Source organism: Anabrus simplex, chromosome 1 (assembly GCF_040414725.1).
Source record: "Anabrus simplex isolate iqAnaSimp1 chromosome 1, ASM4041472v1, whole genome shotgun sequence".
In the NCBI taxonomy this organism is placed as follows: Eukaryota; Metazoa; Arthropoda; class Insecta; order Orthoptera; family Tettigoniidae; genus Anabrus; species Anabrus simplex.
This window is the reverse complement of record NC_090265.1, coordinates 1,327,974,500-1,327,988,910: the sequence shown is the minus strand read 5'-3', so window position 1 is coordinate 1,327,988,910 and position 14,411 is coordinate 1,327,974,500. Positions and strand designations below refer to the sequence as shown.

The 14,411-nt window shown below is 39.3% G+C and overlaps 1 protein-coding gene across 3 annotated transcripts in view; it reads right to left on the bottom strand.

The window, feature by feature from the left end:
• tna (tonalli) overlaps window positions 1–14,411 on the bottom strand; it is a 56,262-nt gene that overhangs the window by 23,707 nt on the left and 18,144 nt on the right. For all 3 annotated transcript variants that reach the window (XM_067137743.2, XM_067137744.2, XM_067137745.2), the window contains 9 exons: window positions 14,093–14,371; window positions 12,290–12,436; window positions 10,763–11,264; window positions 8,616–8,751; window positions 8,283–8,493; window positions 6,798–6,986; window positions 6,500–6,642; window positions 5,949–6,090; window positions 12–147 (listed from right to left, as the gene is read on the bottom strand). In XM_067137743.2, the coding sequence (XP_066993844.1) occupies window positions 12–147; window positions 5,949–6,090; window positions 6,500–6,642; window positions 6,798–6,986; window positions 8,283–8,493; window positions 8,616–8,751; window positions 10,763–11,264; window positions 12,290–12,436; window positions 14,093–14,371 (1,885 nt within the window). The remainder of the gene's footprint in view (window positions 1–11; window positions 148–5,948; window positions 6,091–6,499; window positions 6,643–6,797; window positions 6,987–8,282; window positions 8,494–8,615; window positions 8,752–10,762; window positions 11,265–12,289; window positions 12,437–14,092; window positions 14,372–14,411) is intronic.

The following is a 14,411-nucleotide window of genomic DNA, read 5'->3' as shown; positions in this document are numbered from 1 at the left end:
ACCACACTTACTGTTCATGTCAGGAGGAATGTATGGAGACATGGCCTGGTTCATATCCCAGTTGTTCATCGTGGGGAGAGTCATACTCCCTGGTGACATGGCCTTGTTCATACGTTTCGCTCCACAGGAGTCACTGTCATCTTCCGTCTGCAAACAAGAATTGAACTAATTATAAAACATTCAACCCAAACCCCTGTGGGTGGGGGCAGTAGAATAACATCCACGGTATCCCATGTCTGTCGTAGGCGGCGACTAAAAGGAGGCCCAGGGGCTCTCAACTTGGGAGTGTGTGTGTTGGCGACCACGGAGCCCTTTAGCTGAGTGTTGGCATTGCTTCCACTTGTGCCAGGCTCCTCACTTTCATCTATCCTATCCGATGTCCCTCAGTCATCTCTTCTTTTCCAATCCCTGTTAAGTTCCCAGGGCTGAGGGAGTCTCACTTTCACACCCTTCATGGCCCTTGTCTTTCTTTGGCCGATACCTTAATTTATGGAGGTGTTGGATCCCTTCTATTCTTCCTCTCTGATTAGTGCTATATACAGTGCTATACAGTAAAACCTTGTTAATTCGAAGTCATTGGGACTCAAAAATCGGACTTCGAATTACGTGATTTCGAATTAACCGCCAATTCGCAATTCAGAAGTTACAAAATATTCTAAGGCCCGTTACTGCATGCAGTTTATACCTTTCAAATGCCATGAAAAAAGAACTATTTCCAAAATGTATCCAAGAAGGTGCATTTACAGTATTCAAATAATGCACTTGGATATTTCACTGGCAAACATAACCTCACGCAACGAAAAAAAGCACGATTCAAAGATGAGGAGAAATCTATGCTGGTTCCCATGTGCAAGTGCTTTATTGATTGGATTACTATACTGTATACACTTTAGATGCCTTGTATTTACACAGAAAGTACCCGATGCCCTTAAAATCGAACTTTCCTATGACTCTATCCTTGTACGATTTCCCGCCATGGCACTTCTCTCGTACTTCAGAAATGTAAACACTTGCCGTGTCACAAAATATTCTAAGACCCATTAATACATGCAATCACTTCGATTCACAGTTTAAACCCTTCAAATACCATGAAAAAAACTATTTCCGAAATATATCCAACAAGGTACATTTTCAATGTTAAAATAATGCACTTGGATAAATCACTGACAAACATAACTTCACGCAACGAAAGGAAAAAATCACACAATTCAAAGACGAGGATAAATTATGCTGGCTCCCCTGTGCAAATGCATTATTTTTTGGATTTCTGTACTGTTTGCATTTTTAGATGCTCTGTACTGGCACGGAAAGTGCCCGACGCCCTTAAAACATTGTGGCTTATCGAACCTTCCTATGACGAGGGGATAAAGTTTCTCGCTTCCATGAGCATTGCAACGCACTACAATGACCCCCATCCTCCCCCCGTGTACGATTCCCCGGCTGGCATTTTCTCCTTTAACACTAGAACGGCCGAACATTCCTCATACCTATAAAGGCCGCAGGCGGTCATTTTGACCGCTGCAGCTTACTGACATATACCTAGGATCCAGGATCTGAGAAACATGCGAATGTTCAATTATTTATTTTAAAACAACATAGTTAACCATTAGGATGTATTGTATACAGGTCAATCCAATGTTAAATATTAATAATTGCTCATATTATCTCACTTCTGATAGGTAACAATGAAATATTTCGGCGGACTTGCTATTGAATGCCTTTGTGAAAAATTATGATAAAAATAACGGTCTCTATTTGTTTACAAGCCTATTTAGGCACTTGACAAGCAATTCATACAAGTTATTACCTTACACGAACATTTTCCACAGACTACTTTGTTGCACGAAGAACATGTGTCGGAGGTTTTGTTCTGTTTACAATTGGAGTTCACTTGACATTGTCGTTGCTTTCGACTGGCATACTGAACCTGAATCTGAGGCTCAGGCTGAAGTGTAGGGAGTTCAATCAACCGGGATCTTGTCTTCACAAAATCAGATCTTAGTTCTTGTATTACTTCAAGAATATAATCATGTCGAGAGATTCTCTGTCCCGTAACTTCCTTGTAGACTATCCATGAATTTATTGCTGCTAGATCAAGTACGTTGTAAAATACATGTACAGGCCACCTTCGGCATCCAGCTCTAGTGGAGTATTTACGCGCCATTTGATCAACTACATCCACACCATACTTAGTTTCGTTATAAAATTCAGTAGTACTAGGGAGCTTCTTGTTATCTTCACTGACTTGAACGCTTGGATGTAGAGTGCTTAGCAGAAGCACATTCTTGTTCACTTTTCCTTGATATACTGTGAGAGTGGTGTGATCTTCCTTCTGAAGTACGACAGTCTCGTACAGATTCATACGTAGTGCTTTGATTGACACCGAGATTTCCTTCCTCACTCGATTGATTGTTCCAACAATACTAGTTTTCTTCTCTTTCAGTCTCTCAGCCAACTTTACCGATGTAAAGAAGTTATCAGTGGTCACGTTATGTCCTTTCATGAGGTATGGGTCCATAAGTTTCATGACAACATTTTCAGGCAGTGACTCATTGGCGGGTCGCATTTCGTCTTTCCCAAGATAAGGAAACCCATTGCACACATACTTAGAATCAACGTCTACCAGTAGCCAGAATTTTATGCCAAATTTATCTGGCTTGTTGGCCATATACTGCGTGAACCTGCACCGAGCTTTGCTGGGGAAGAGTTGTTCATCAGCTGTGACATTTGCTCCTGGTTTATAGCACGCATAACGATTCTCAATAAATCTATTCCAAATAGCCGAAGCCAAAGCAAATGTATCTGTCTGCAAACGAGTGGATCTAGTTTTACGGAGATCAAAGCGCAAATACCTTAGAATTTCTTTGAACCTGTTTCTTGCCATAGTGTTAGTGAAAACAGGGGGACCCCATAAAGAAGACCACATATGATCTACAGCTAGACTAGTAAGTTTATAAGCTCCACGGGTGTATAACAAAGCAATAAAAGCATCTAATTCTTCCAAAGAAATAGACCAATTATTATCCATTGTCTGTCTACGAGCTTCGGTCTCTGTACACATCTTTATATGCTTCAACATGGATGCGTCAATGAATAAACGCCAGGCACTAACCTTGCTGTTAGTCTCTACGTTACGCTTAGCGTGAGAAGTAGGCCCTGCTGCCTCTTTCAGCACATTCTGAGCAGCCATCCTTCCAGGGCGGTTCCCACTACTGTCGACAACAGTCCAAATAGTTGTTCCATCATTACCACATAACTGATCCCCTGGTGCAAATGAAGAAGACTTTACCAGTTCATGACCTCTCCCACCTAGTTCCCTTCCTCTTCGAACAGGTTGCCTGCTGCTAAGAGATCGTCCTCTGCTGCAAGATTGATCACGGCTGGTTGAAGGAGTAACTGCGTCTATTGTAGGTGCAAAGTCCACTGTGTGCATATTTTCATCAGGCGAATCACCATCACTATCCGACATATTATCACACTGTTGAGTTATAAAATCCTCATCGTCACTCATTGCGTCTATATCTGATAATGTATCTTCGTCACCTGATTCGTCTTCTCCTAGCTTTTCAAGTTCTGCTAATAATTGAACAGGAGTAAGTTTTTGCCGCCGAGCCATTATTACGCACTATACGACACAAGGGACAGGCACTAACTCGTCCACTCGCAACCACTGCTAGAGGCATACTATTTAGTTACATCATACGCCCCTATAGCACCACTTGTAAATATATCACAGGAAGCAAGCAGTGAGCAGAATAGAGCTCACCGTATCAAGGAAGTGAAGCGGTCAAAATGACCGCTTATGGCCTTCCTAGGTATAAGGGACAATATCGATGTTCCCTTATTATCTACGGATGTAATTTTTGGCGTGAATGTACATAACCCTAAAAGATTAAAAGTCACAAAAGAACAACCTCGCGCGTAAAAAATTACGAGCGTGGAAATACCTTGAAATTCGGTAACGGTCAAAATGACCGCTCTGGCCGTTCTAGTGTTAAAACCATAAGACCATTTGGGCTCACATTAAAATAAAGCAATGCCGTTTTATCGGCAATGACAATAGTGTTCGCTGCCTACAAATTTTTTATATGAGCCACGTTTTTTCGTCAACTGTCGGCATCGCCAGTGTTCGCGGATCCTGTTTTTCCACACACTGCATGTTGCGTGATACTACGGCGTTCCTTAAAAGGTTGAATACAAAAGAATTCCAATTTCATTCAACTTAGCAATCATGAAGCGCACTGTAGACCCACCGAACTGAGTGTAAGTGCGGAAAGCTACCCCTCCACGTTCCGGAACACGCGTTCTATTATGATGCGGATAAATCGAGCTGAAATTACTCTGTAACGAATTATCCATATTTTGAATTAAGCAATTTAAATAACATGCAAAACTGTATCTCATTTTTGCGGGAACGAGAGTTTCTTCAAATTAGGCGGGATTTTGAATTAACCGATTTCGAATTATCGAGGTTCTACTGTATAGAGGATGGTTACCCATTTGTACTTCCTCTTAAAACAGTAATCACCAACACCACCCCCACCACGTTCCGCCAAAAACACAATATTTATGGGGAGTAGTGAATCATTTTTTCAATCTGCTTTACGTTGCACCCGCACACATAGGTCTTGTGGTGACAATGGGCTAGGAGTGGGAAAGAAGCGGCTGTGGCCTTAATTCAGGTATAGTCCCAGTATTTGCCTGGTGTGAAAATGGGAAACCACAGAAAACTATCTTCAGGGCTGCCGACAGTGGGGTTCAAAGCCACTATCTCCCAAATGCATGCTGATAGCTACGTGACCCAAACTGTACGGCCACTTACTCGGTGGGGAGTGATTAACTCAGTGGCTTAGCTGCTGGTTTCCCACCCAGAATGCTGTGGTATGAATCCCAGTTGATTCTGGGTTGAGATTATCATCTCAAAAATCACGCAGTGTCAGGAAGGGCCTTAAATTCCTGGCCAAATCTAAAATGAGCCTGGGTGGCTTTAGTGACTCCCACAAAGGACTGAAATATGCTGAAGAAAGTTATAGAAGACACAAAGGATGGTATGGCAGTGGCTTACCATTGTAACAGATACTTAACAGAATATTTCAAAATTCTAAGTCTATAAAACTTTAAATCAATCATTTCTGATGTAAGTAATGGAAAGGAATAAACAAAATGAAATCTTAAATTATGCTTCTATTCACTTGTGTTTATCCAATTGTGCATTCCTTTTCATTTTTGATGTAAAGTTTTAGTGAAATTCAGGGCTATTTGCCTCTCCAGAAGTAAAATATTGTTTCTAATTTTTTGAAGTTCTTGAAAGAGAATCAAATCCATACCCTTACTGCCTCAGCTTGGTGGTCTCCTCTCTAACACCATTACATGGGATAATTATTTACAGCTGTTAAATGTCAATGTTTAACTCCAGAAAATAGTTATATGTCTAAGAAATAAACTTTTAACAATATAAAATATACCGTATTTACGCGAATAATACCCGCATAATTTTTAAAAACATTTGAGGCACGAAATTGGGGTGCGGGTTTTATTTCTTTTTTTTTTTTCATAATCAGCCTTCCTAAAGTCAGGGTGCGGGGATTATTCGGTGGCAGGTATTATTCGCGTAAATACGGTATTACACTTATCTTAAAGTCTGAGTTAATTTTAACTGCCACAACAATGTAAAGGTGAATCCAGAGCATTTAAAATATCACCAGAATATTAGTCTGAAAATGTAATTTTATGAATTCTCTATCAAGCAAAAAATTAAGCAACTTACTGTACTAGGTGTCACTATTAATAACAGTACAGTACCGAGACTAATTTGCGTCACTAATGGCAATCTGAATGCACTCTATCTGAGCTTAAATATAGTCTTTTGACAGTTTTCTATTGAAAGAGCAGATACATGAAGCTAAGTCAGAGTGTCATCTTGATTATGTACCATTAATATTACTCACTTTGATCCCCTGAAGGCTCTTTGCGGGCTTCCAGTTCGCTGAAGAGTCAATAGTTACTTCTTCAACTTCCGAACTGTTGAGGGTATTGAGAATGCCCCACATGTATTGGTCCACCTCCAAGCCTTCTAGCTGAGCTGGTTTACTGAAAAATTGAATTAACATTAATATTCTAGACGGAAGCAAAACATAGGTGATGCTATCATTCTTAATACATGCATACAACTCACAGGAGAGATGAAGATTGGCCTCCATGCCCACATACCATTTGATATTATTTTCTGTTTAAAGTGGGTACACTGGCAAGGTAAAAGACCTTCCTGCAAAACTGTTTATTACCAATACATAATGTAACACAAAAAAAAAATATTGGTTCAGAAACAATTTCTTCTTTCCCTTTTAGTTCCCAATTCATATTCAAGATTAAAAACATTACCAACTTTTATAAAAAGCGCACTGCTAGGAAGTAAAAGAGGCTAGTGAAAATGCAACCCTAAAATCAAGCAGAAATCTTAAAAATGCTAGGGATATTACAAACAAAACATACAACTTACTTGCACACAGGACATCTCCAGGAGCCTCTTTCACAATTCAACTGAAGATAGGATTCAAGATCAAAACACTGAATGTGTTTACAATCATGGCCTCGTGCAGGAAGGGTAATTCTTTTGAAAGTGATTGGACACTTCAGCGACACCTATTTACATTAAGAAATCCAGTATTAACAAACATTGATACAATGCTTTTCAACCTATATCATTAACATAACTAAGCCTGTTGTACTACTCAACAGATAAGTATAAATGTTGCAATCTGAGAAGCACATCATCATTTATCAGTGAAAAGTCTCACCTTAAGAGCTGTCTGCTCAACACCATCCCTATCAGTTCCCATACCACCACCAGACGATGCTGTATTGCTGAAATTCCTCTTTATTTTAGCAATACAATGGTCAGCTGTAAGTAATCGTTTCCTCAGTAAACCTTGTAATACACTTCGTACGCTCGGCCGATGCACAAGTTGTAGCACAAAGAGATGGGACTGTAAACAACAAATAAAATAATTTCCTCTATGAATCTCAAAAGGAGCCAAGCTCGAAAGGTTCAATTTTACAAAAGTGGAACCTCAATTCTCTATTTTTGGAGGGACCATGGAAAAAAGCGTACAGTACAGGAAAACGGAAAATTCAGGGACAAATTAAAACAATTAAAAAATGGCTAAACACCACAATAATGAAATACCGTATTTACACGAGTAATCCCCGCATATTTTTATTTAAAACTGAGGCACGAAATTGGAGTGCGGGTTTTATTTGCGTCAAGGTTGGCAACATGCTCCTATTCACCTAGTTTTCGATGTCGGGTGTACAGTTATGCTTTGTGTAACCGCAGATGAAAGAAAACTGTCCCCACTTGTCATATTTAAACGGAAAACAATTCAGACTTGTAATTTAAAACTGCCTCTACATTTTAAAAAATAGTATTTTACAGAGTAATTTAAATTCAAAATTTCTCCGTGTCACAACAGAATGAGTCTTCCGGAACGTGCAGGGTAACTTTCCGTACTTTCACTTCGGTGTGTCGACAGTATGTTTCATAGTTGCTAAGTTTGAGTGAAATCGTAATTCTTTTGTATTCAGCGGTTTAAGGAACACCACAATATCACGTAATAGGCAGTGTGCGGAGAAGCAGAACCTCAAATATGTTCAAGCAAAGCAGCTATATCCGTAAATTTACACGTTCATATTTGCGTAAAGACCCTGTGAACTCCACAGAGTGATATGAATTGTTTGTTTATGCCTACGCTACTCTTTCGGTGGAAGGAATTTCAGTTAATTTCATTTTTCAAAATGAGCCTTCCTAAAAGTAGGGTGCAGGGATTATTCGCCAGTTATACGGCAGTTTAAAATGCATTCCAATCCTCAAACCAACATTTAAATCCCTAGACAAGTCATAAATTGAACCTGATACCTCAAATTAAGAAGCAGAGGTTCTTCCCCTTCACCATGGAGCAGACACCATTCCTAGTCAGAGCTCCATAAAGAGTTGAAACTTCTAAATTCTTGTACATTTATACACTAGGCCTAACTGTTATAGTGAAATTGCTACTGCAAGTTTCTAACAACCAAGAGAAGAATGGCAAGAATGAAAATCTCGTAGAAAAGAATAAGTATTCATGAGCACCACTTCCCATCTGCTAATCATTCATAGAATGTTTTAAGTAAAATATCTGCTACAATTTGACACAAAAATATAATCAATTTGTCATAAAAGTAAGTGGAAATGAGGCAAATCTGCAAAATATTGCAATATTAAAAAACCAGAGTGAAATACATACACAACAACATGCTGAAACTGTAATTTGGATGGTGTTTCGACCAGGTTGACAAACTTCCTTCAGGTAAAGAGGTTTATGGGAAGTTTTGTTTTCTCCTCGGTCAATACTGAGGGGGGTTGCATTCACAGAAACTTGAACACTGGCCGGCCAGTTGGTGTTCATTTGGCGATCCTCATGGTGGAAACATTTCAACTGGAGTTCTAAGTCTGACCTGTTGAATAAACATATGTTTTAGTAAAAAGAGAATTCAATATGAAAACAAGATTTCATCATTTTGTAAAATTTAGCTCTTAATTTAAATGTCAAGCACTAACAAATTCAAAATAAATGTACCTCCACATGAGGGTTTGGTGCACGGTGGGCTTAAGTTGGAAGACATGGTTGCTGACCGCCAGGTTATGTTCCAAACGGAACGGGGGAAGAATGATGCCATCACGTACAGGGAACGTCAAGCGTAATTCATCATCTTCTAGAAGAAATTGAGAAATATTTTAGTTACTGGTAAACTGAAGACATTTGTAAATATACAACAAATACATTTTTTTATAAACATCCCATCATAATGAACAAAAAGGTACAGATTGACTAATAAAGTTAAACATCAGAAAGAAAGAAAAAAAGACAAGCTGATCAAGAGTGAAGGTAAGGAAAGTATTCAGGAAGACAAGAATTGAGTTTATGACAACTGACATTAGTGTACATATACTGACTCATTTTATAGAGATAATTTTCTATAAAACTACTAATTTAGATTAGATAAGGGACACAAAGAGAAACAAGATCTGCTGATCTTTGAATAAGGAGCTGATGAAGGTCACATTAGGGACTGTAACATTCCACTGGATTAAAAATTATTAGGAACTAATTGTACTGAAAAAATCTGTTTTATATAAGCATCAAGCAGGTTTCAAAGGTCAAAGAGTTTAAATGATGATGATGAAGATGATGATTGGTCTTTAAAGGGGTCTAACATCTAGGTCATTGTCCCCTACTGGTGTATGAGATGGGAGAAAATGTAATGACAATTAAAATTCCAAAATCCATCCACTGACTAAAATTCAAAAAGACGATGAACAATGATTATGAACTTAAAACAATCAGTGAGTGGATCTGACCCACTATGCCCCTCCCTTCCCATAAAATTGCTTAAAACAATAGTATAAACTGAACAAGGGACTGCATTCCAAAGCAAAATCCTAAATCGATGATACTTTTTATCTAAAGGGGTCCAAAATCCAGGACACCGGCCCCTCATAATGGTAGTAATCGCTGGTAAAGTAGAACAATGGTGTTCCTTATGTAGTGGTACTAATCCCAGGTGACGGTGTTCCTTGTATAGTGGTACCAATCACAGGTAATGTACTACTCACAGGTAATGCAGACCTATGGTGTTCCTCACATAATACCACCACTCATAGGTAATGCTAACCCATGGGTTCCTCACATAGTGGTACTAATCACAGGAGCCTCCCAGAACCATGATATTCCTCACATAACGGTACTAATCACAGGACACTCCCAGAACCGTGATACTCCTCACATAGTGGTACTAATCACACGAGCCTCCCAGAACCATGATATTCCTCACGTAGTGGTACTAAACACAGGAACCTCCCAGAACTGTGATATTCCTCACACAGTGGTACTAATCACAGGCAACACCCAGGCCCATGGTGTTCCTCGTATAGTGGTACTAATCATAGGTAACGCCCATACCTGTGGTGTTCCTCACATAGCGGTACTGGTCCCAGGCAAAGTAAATCCATGGTGTTTTGCATATAGTGGTACATTCCTAATCTGTATGTAGGTTATCGTGTGACAAATATTCACTTACTCATCACTGTACCAATTAACATAGAATAAATTTCTAACATCTGACTGGAATGCAAAATACTGCCACAAACAGGCTTACCGAGTTATTAAACAATCTCACTGCTAACTGGCAAGCAAAACTGAATTTTCCTGAGACTAATGGATTGTTTCCCAAAGCAAACTTCCCCTGTGAAGTTCAGGAATTCAAGGCCTTTTCCTGTTATTGTGCAACTTTCACCAACTTGCCTTCTGTGGTGAGGGCCCTTACCTGTGTTGGAACTCATATTCCATTCACAAGGAATGACAAAGAACATTTTAAGGGCTGGAAAAAGTGTGATTGTACTATGATGTAATAGTGAAAATTTGTAATGCGAAAAGCAAGGTATTTTTGATAGATTTAATATGATGGTAATTGGGGCTTCGAATTTGCGATGTACTAAGCAAAATAAGGTCTTAATGATGTTTCATTGTATTAAAAAATTATATAATTACTAGAGAACCTCAGAGCAGGTTAACAGAAAATAAGATTACAAAGATTAAATATGCAAGTAAATCTCTTCCCATGTAAAAGAATTAATTCTGGCTTGAGCACTCTATACTGTTCCAAAAAACAAGTCTGGATTAGAAGCATCCTGACAAAAAAGTAATAAAAATAATAATAGACTCACTCTGAATAGGTAGAGGAGGCTTGAGCTCTGAGAAGTTGGGCTTGACATCAGGGTTAGGACTGATGTACGGTGGCATACTGCTTGCCGGGGTAAGAGGTGGAGTGGGGTTGCCGGGAATGGGACTGTGCTGGTAGCTCATGTTGTTTCGCATGCTGTTTACGTCTTGCTGAAACTGGCTAGCCGCTGCTGCTGCACTATACTGCGCTGCTGTTCCCGTACTCCCGTACTGAGGCCCAGCTCCTGCTTGGTGGTGAGGTGGAAACTGTGCGCCTCCTGCTGCACCATTGTGGTGCGCAGACATTGCACCAGGCATACCCCCTGCACCGAAGTATTGATGGCCAGCTTGACCATTCGTAGAGTACGGTGGTGTGTTTTGTCTAATACCCACACCACTACCTCTAACCCCAGTTCCAGGCCCAAAAGTACCGGTAGGGCCCATAGATTGCTGGGGTGGGTACTGATTTTGAAAGCCAGGCCTCCCACTACCATAACCACTGGGGTACTGCAACAGAAAACAAAATAAGAAATACTTCGTGAAAATCTTTCAGGATAGTAAACAACACATTGGAATGAAAATACAGAGCAGAACAAAATTTCAATTGAATGCACCTACTTTGATGACATGCTGCATGCTGTGTTGTTTAGGGTTCTGACAACTCATGAACCCCATGCCTTGAGGAGTGACGTGATTGGGTTTAATGTATCAGTAAATGGGTGGATCAAATGAAAACGGAATAGGGGCCACAGAATGAAATCAACAAAGTTTATTTCAAACGTTATCTCCAATGTTACACAACAATTTGTCCCACTGTTTTACCAAGCAGTGATTACCCTGCTTGTAGAACTCCTTTGACTGAGATTGGAACCAGTTACGAACACTGTCCAGGACTTCACTGTCCAAGTAGAAACGCCGACCCTTCATGTTAATTAGATAAAACAATGGTCCAATATGACAGCGAGTCTGAGACAGAAACAATGCAAAATGGATGCCTGCCGATGCACTTCTCAGAACAGTGAGAACAAGACATTGGAAGTCCGCTATAGCGAGTATGGGCGGGATATAACGAGAACCCCATTATAACCTTTTGAAATACAAATAATGTTGAATCATTTTCTAGTGGCTCAGCTGCTGATGAGCAAGACTTACTGTACCATTCATAGCATCAGTCATTTGTATCAGCCAGTTTAGTCACTTGGACCATACCTAATTCTATCTGATCTCTCTGATTTTATTGATGCTAGAAAGATAGTTCACCTTTAATCATATCTCACAGAACAAAATACAAAGGCACTACTCAATCTTGGTTAGTCGTGTCCTGTGTTCAAGGCTGGAAGATTGAATTCTGACATACACTCCATTGTGAGAGACCCTAATCAGTAGATTTTCTGTCATATTTAATAGTCTCATTTCAGGGCAAAATTCCAGTACTTTTTTAGATCAGTAGCAGTTGAAGGGACACAAACAAGTACCATAATACACAGTCCATTGAAAATATTCAAAGTAGAGAGAAAAAGAAAAGAACTTACTTGAGGAGCACCTGTTGGTGAAAATCCTGCCTGCATATTTGGTCCAGCTGCAGGATTAGGATATCCCTGCTGCCTTTTTTGGCTCATATGCATTGCAGGACTTGGATAGGGAGCCATCCGCCTGGGATACACTTGTGGCCCTGGTCCCTAAAATTAATAAATCACACACTTAATGTTGAACTAGGTGACAATGCCAGAATTAAACAACAAAAGTCAATTATTTCAAAATTTGATCACATAATATATAATTAAGTAATATCATGTAATAATTAGATACCATTATAGAAATTACCAGGTAACATTCAGAAGTAGCAGCTAAATTGTGATTAAAATCTACCATAGATATAAATATACTTGTATCCAAAATACAGCACAGCTTTACAAAGCTGCCTGTAGCCTATTCATGTGCAATTTTCATAAAATTTGCTGTTGTTATAATAAAATTCTAACAGATTATTACAATGTAGCAAATTATGTGTACTTGCATTAACTGGTAAACTATTCAGTTTAGTATGTAGAAACAAGCCAGAGCTGTCAATTTATCAAAACCAATTATTGTGTTTGTACTTTCTCATGTTTGGGTACAAAAGACAATAACCTGAGTTAAAAACTATCTTAGTGGCATAAGTACTCTATATTGGTTACCTCATTTTGGTAGCTTCAACAGTTATGTGACTTCTACGTTACTTAAAAAAATTGCTGCTTTCTTATTTTTTATTAATCAGGTAGTCTGATTTTTTAAGGAGGTAAAAGAAACTGCCAAAGACCCTACAAGAAAACATTCCTTCAGCAATTCAAATATTACTCTGCACATAACGATATCAAAAATGAGAATGCTATGAATATGTATTGCAATTAGGTACTGCAACTTTCATATTAATATAGATCTCAAGTTTCCACAGTAATGAAAGATAAAGAGTCTGACTGTCTCCATGGAGCCTGATTAAAACACATTCACTTGGGATATTAATAACAATTTTGTGTGGCTACTGCTAGCCTGGTGTAGCCCTTGTAAGGCAAACCCTCTGGCAAGGGTGAGCGGCATCTGCCATGCATGGGCAAACTGCGTGTTATTGCGGTGGAGGATAGTATTGTGTGTAGTATAAGCATTGCAGGGATGTTGGGGGCAGCACAAATACCCAGTCCCCAAGCCAATGGAATTAAGGTTAAAAATTCCCAGCCAGACTGGGAATCAAACCCAGGGCCCTCTGAATCGAATGCCACTATGCTGGTCACTCAGCCAAAGAGCCAGACACTTGGGGAGTTGAAATGCTATCACATTCTAAAGGTGGACAAAGGTTTCTTTTAACCTCTTGTAGCAGATGGTATTTAATACACGATGAATGTAAAATTATTATGACTAGGTGGCTCACAAACATGCACTAGTGTCCATCATTTAATCATTCATATAAACTTGTGCTAAAAATTGAAGCACCATAAAGTCAAGTTCCTAGCAATGAGCACTGTACCTGCCAACTGATCTAAAGGGAACCATATGCAAGTATGCTGTGTTTAATCTTTCATTTCAATCAATTTAATTTTTTGTTCTTATCAATCGTCATAATCTAAATAACTACTAAAAAGGTCTCACGTCTAGATATTTATGAACTCAATCCGTGTTTCAAAAGTGCAATTTCGAACTTAGTGTAAACAACATACTATGGTGCTTAGCACAATTACCACTTTACCACTCCATAGTATGGCATCATATGCAGTAGTACTCTAGTCCAAAACATAAATTCTCTACTAACAAGACTTTATCACGTATCGCTCTATACTAATTCAGATTACTTTTTTATTTACCTGCATTCCCATCTTGTTCATGGGCATAGAACCTGGTCCCATTCCTCCCATCATGTTCCCATGCATTGCACCATTCTGTCCCATCATGCCCATGCTGGCCATAGAGTTCATAGGGCTCATGCCATTCATGCCACCACCCATTGAACCCATGCCCATGTTGCCCATGGTAGTCATAGCCGTAGTAGGATTTCCAATCCCCATGGGTCCATGACTTCGCTGCCCACCATATGCTGTCCCATACTGCTGGGCTGGCATACCATGTTGAGGAACACTATTCATCTGAAACAATTTATTCATATACATATAACTATATAGAAAT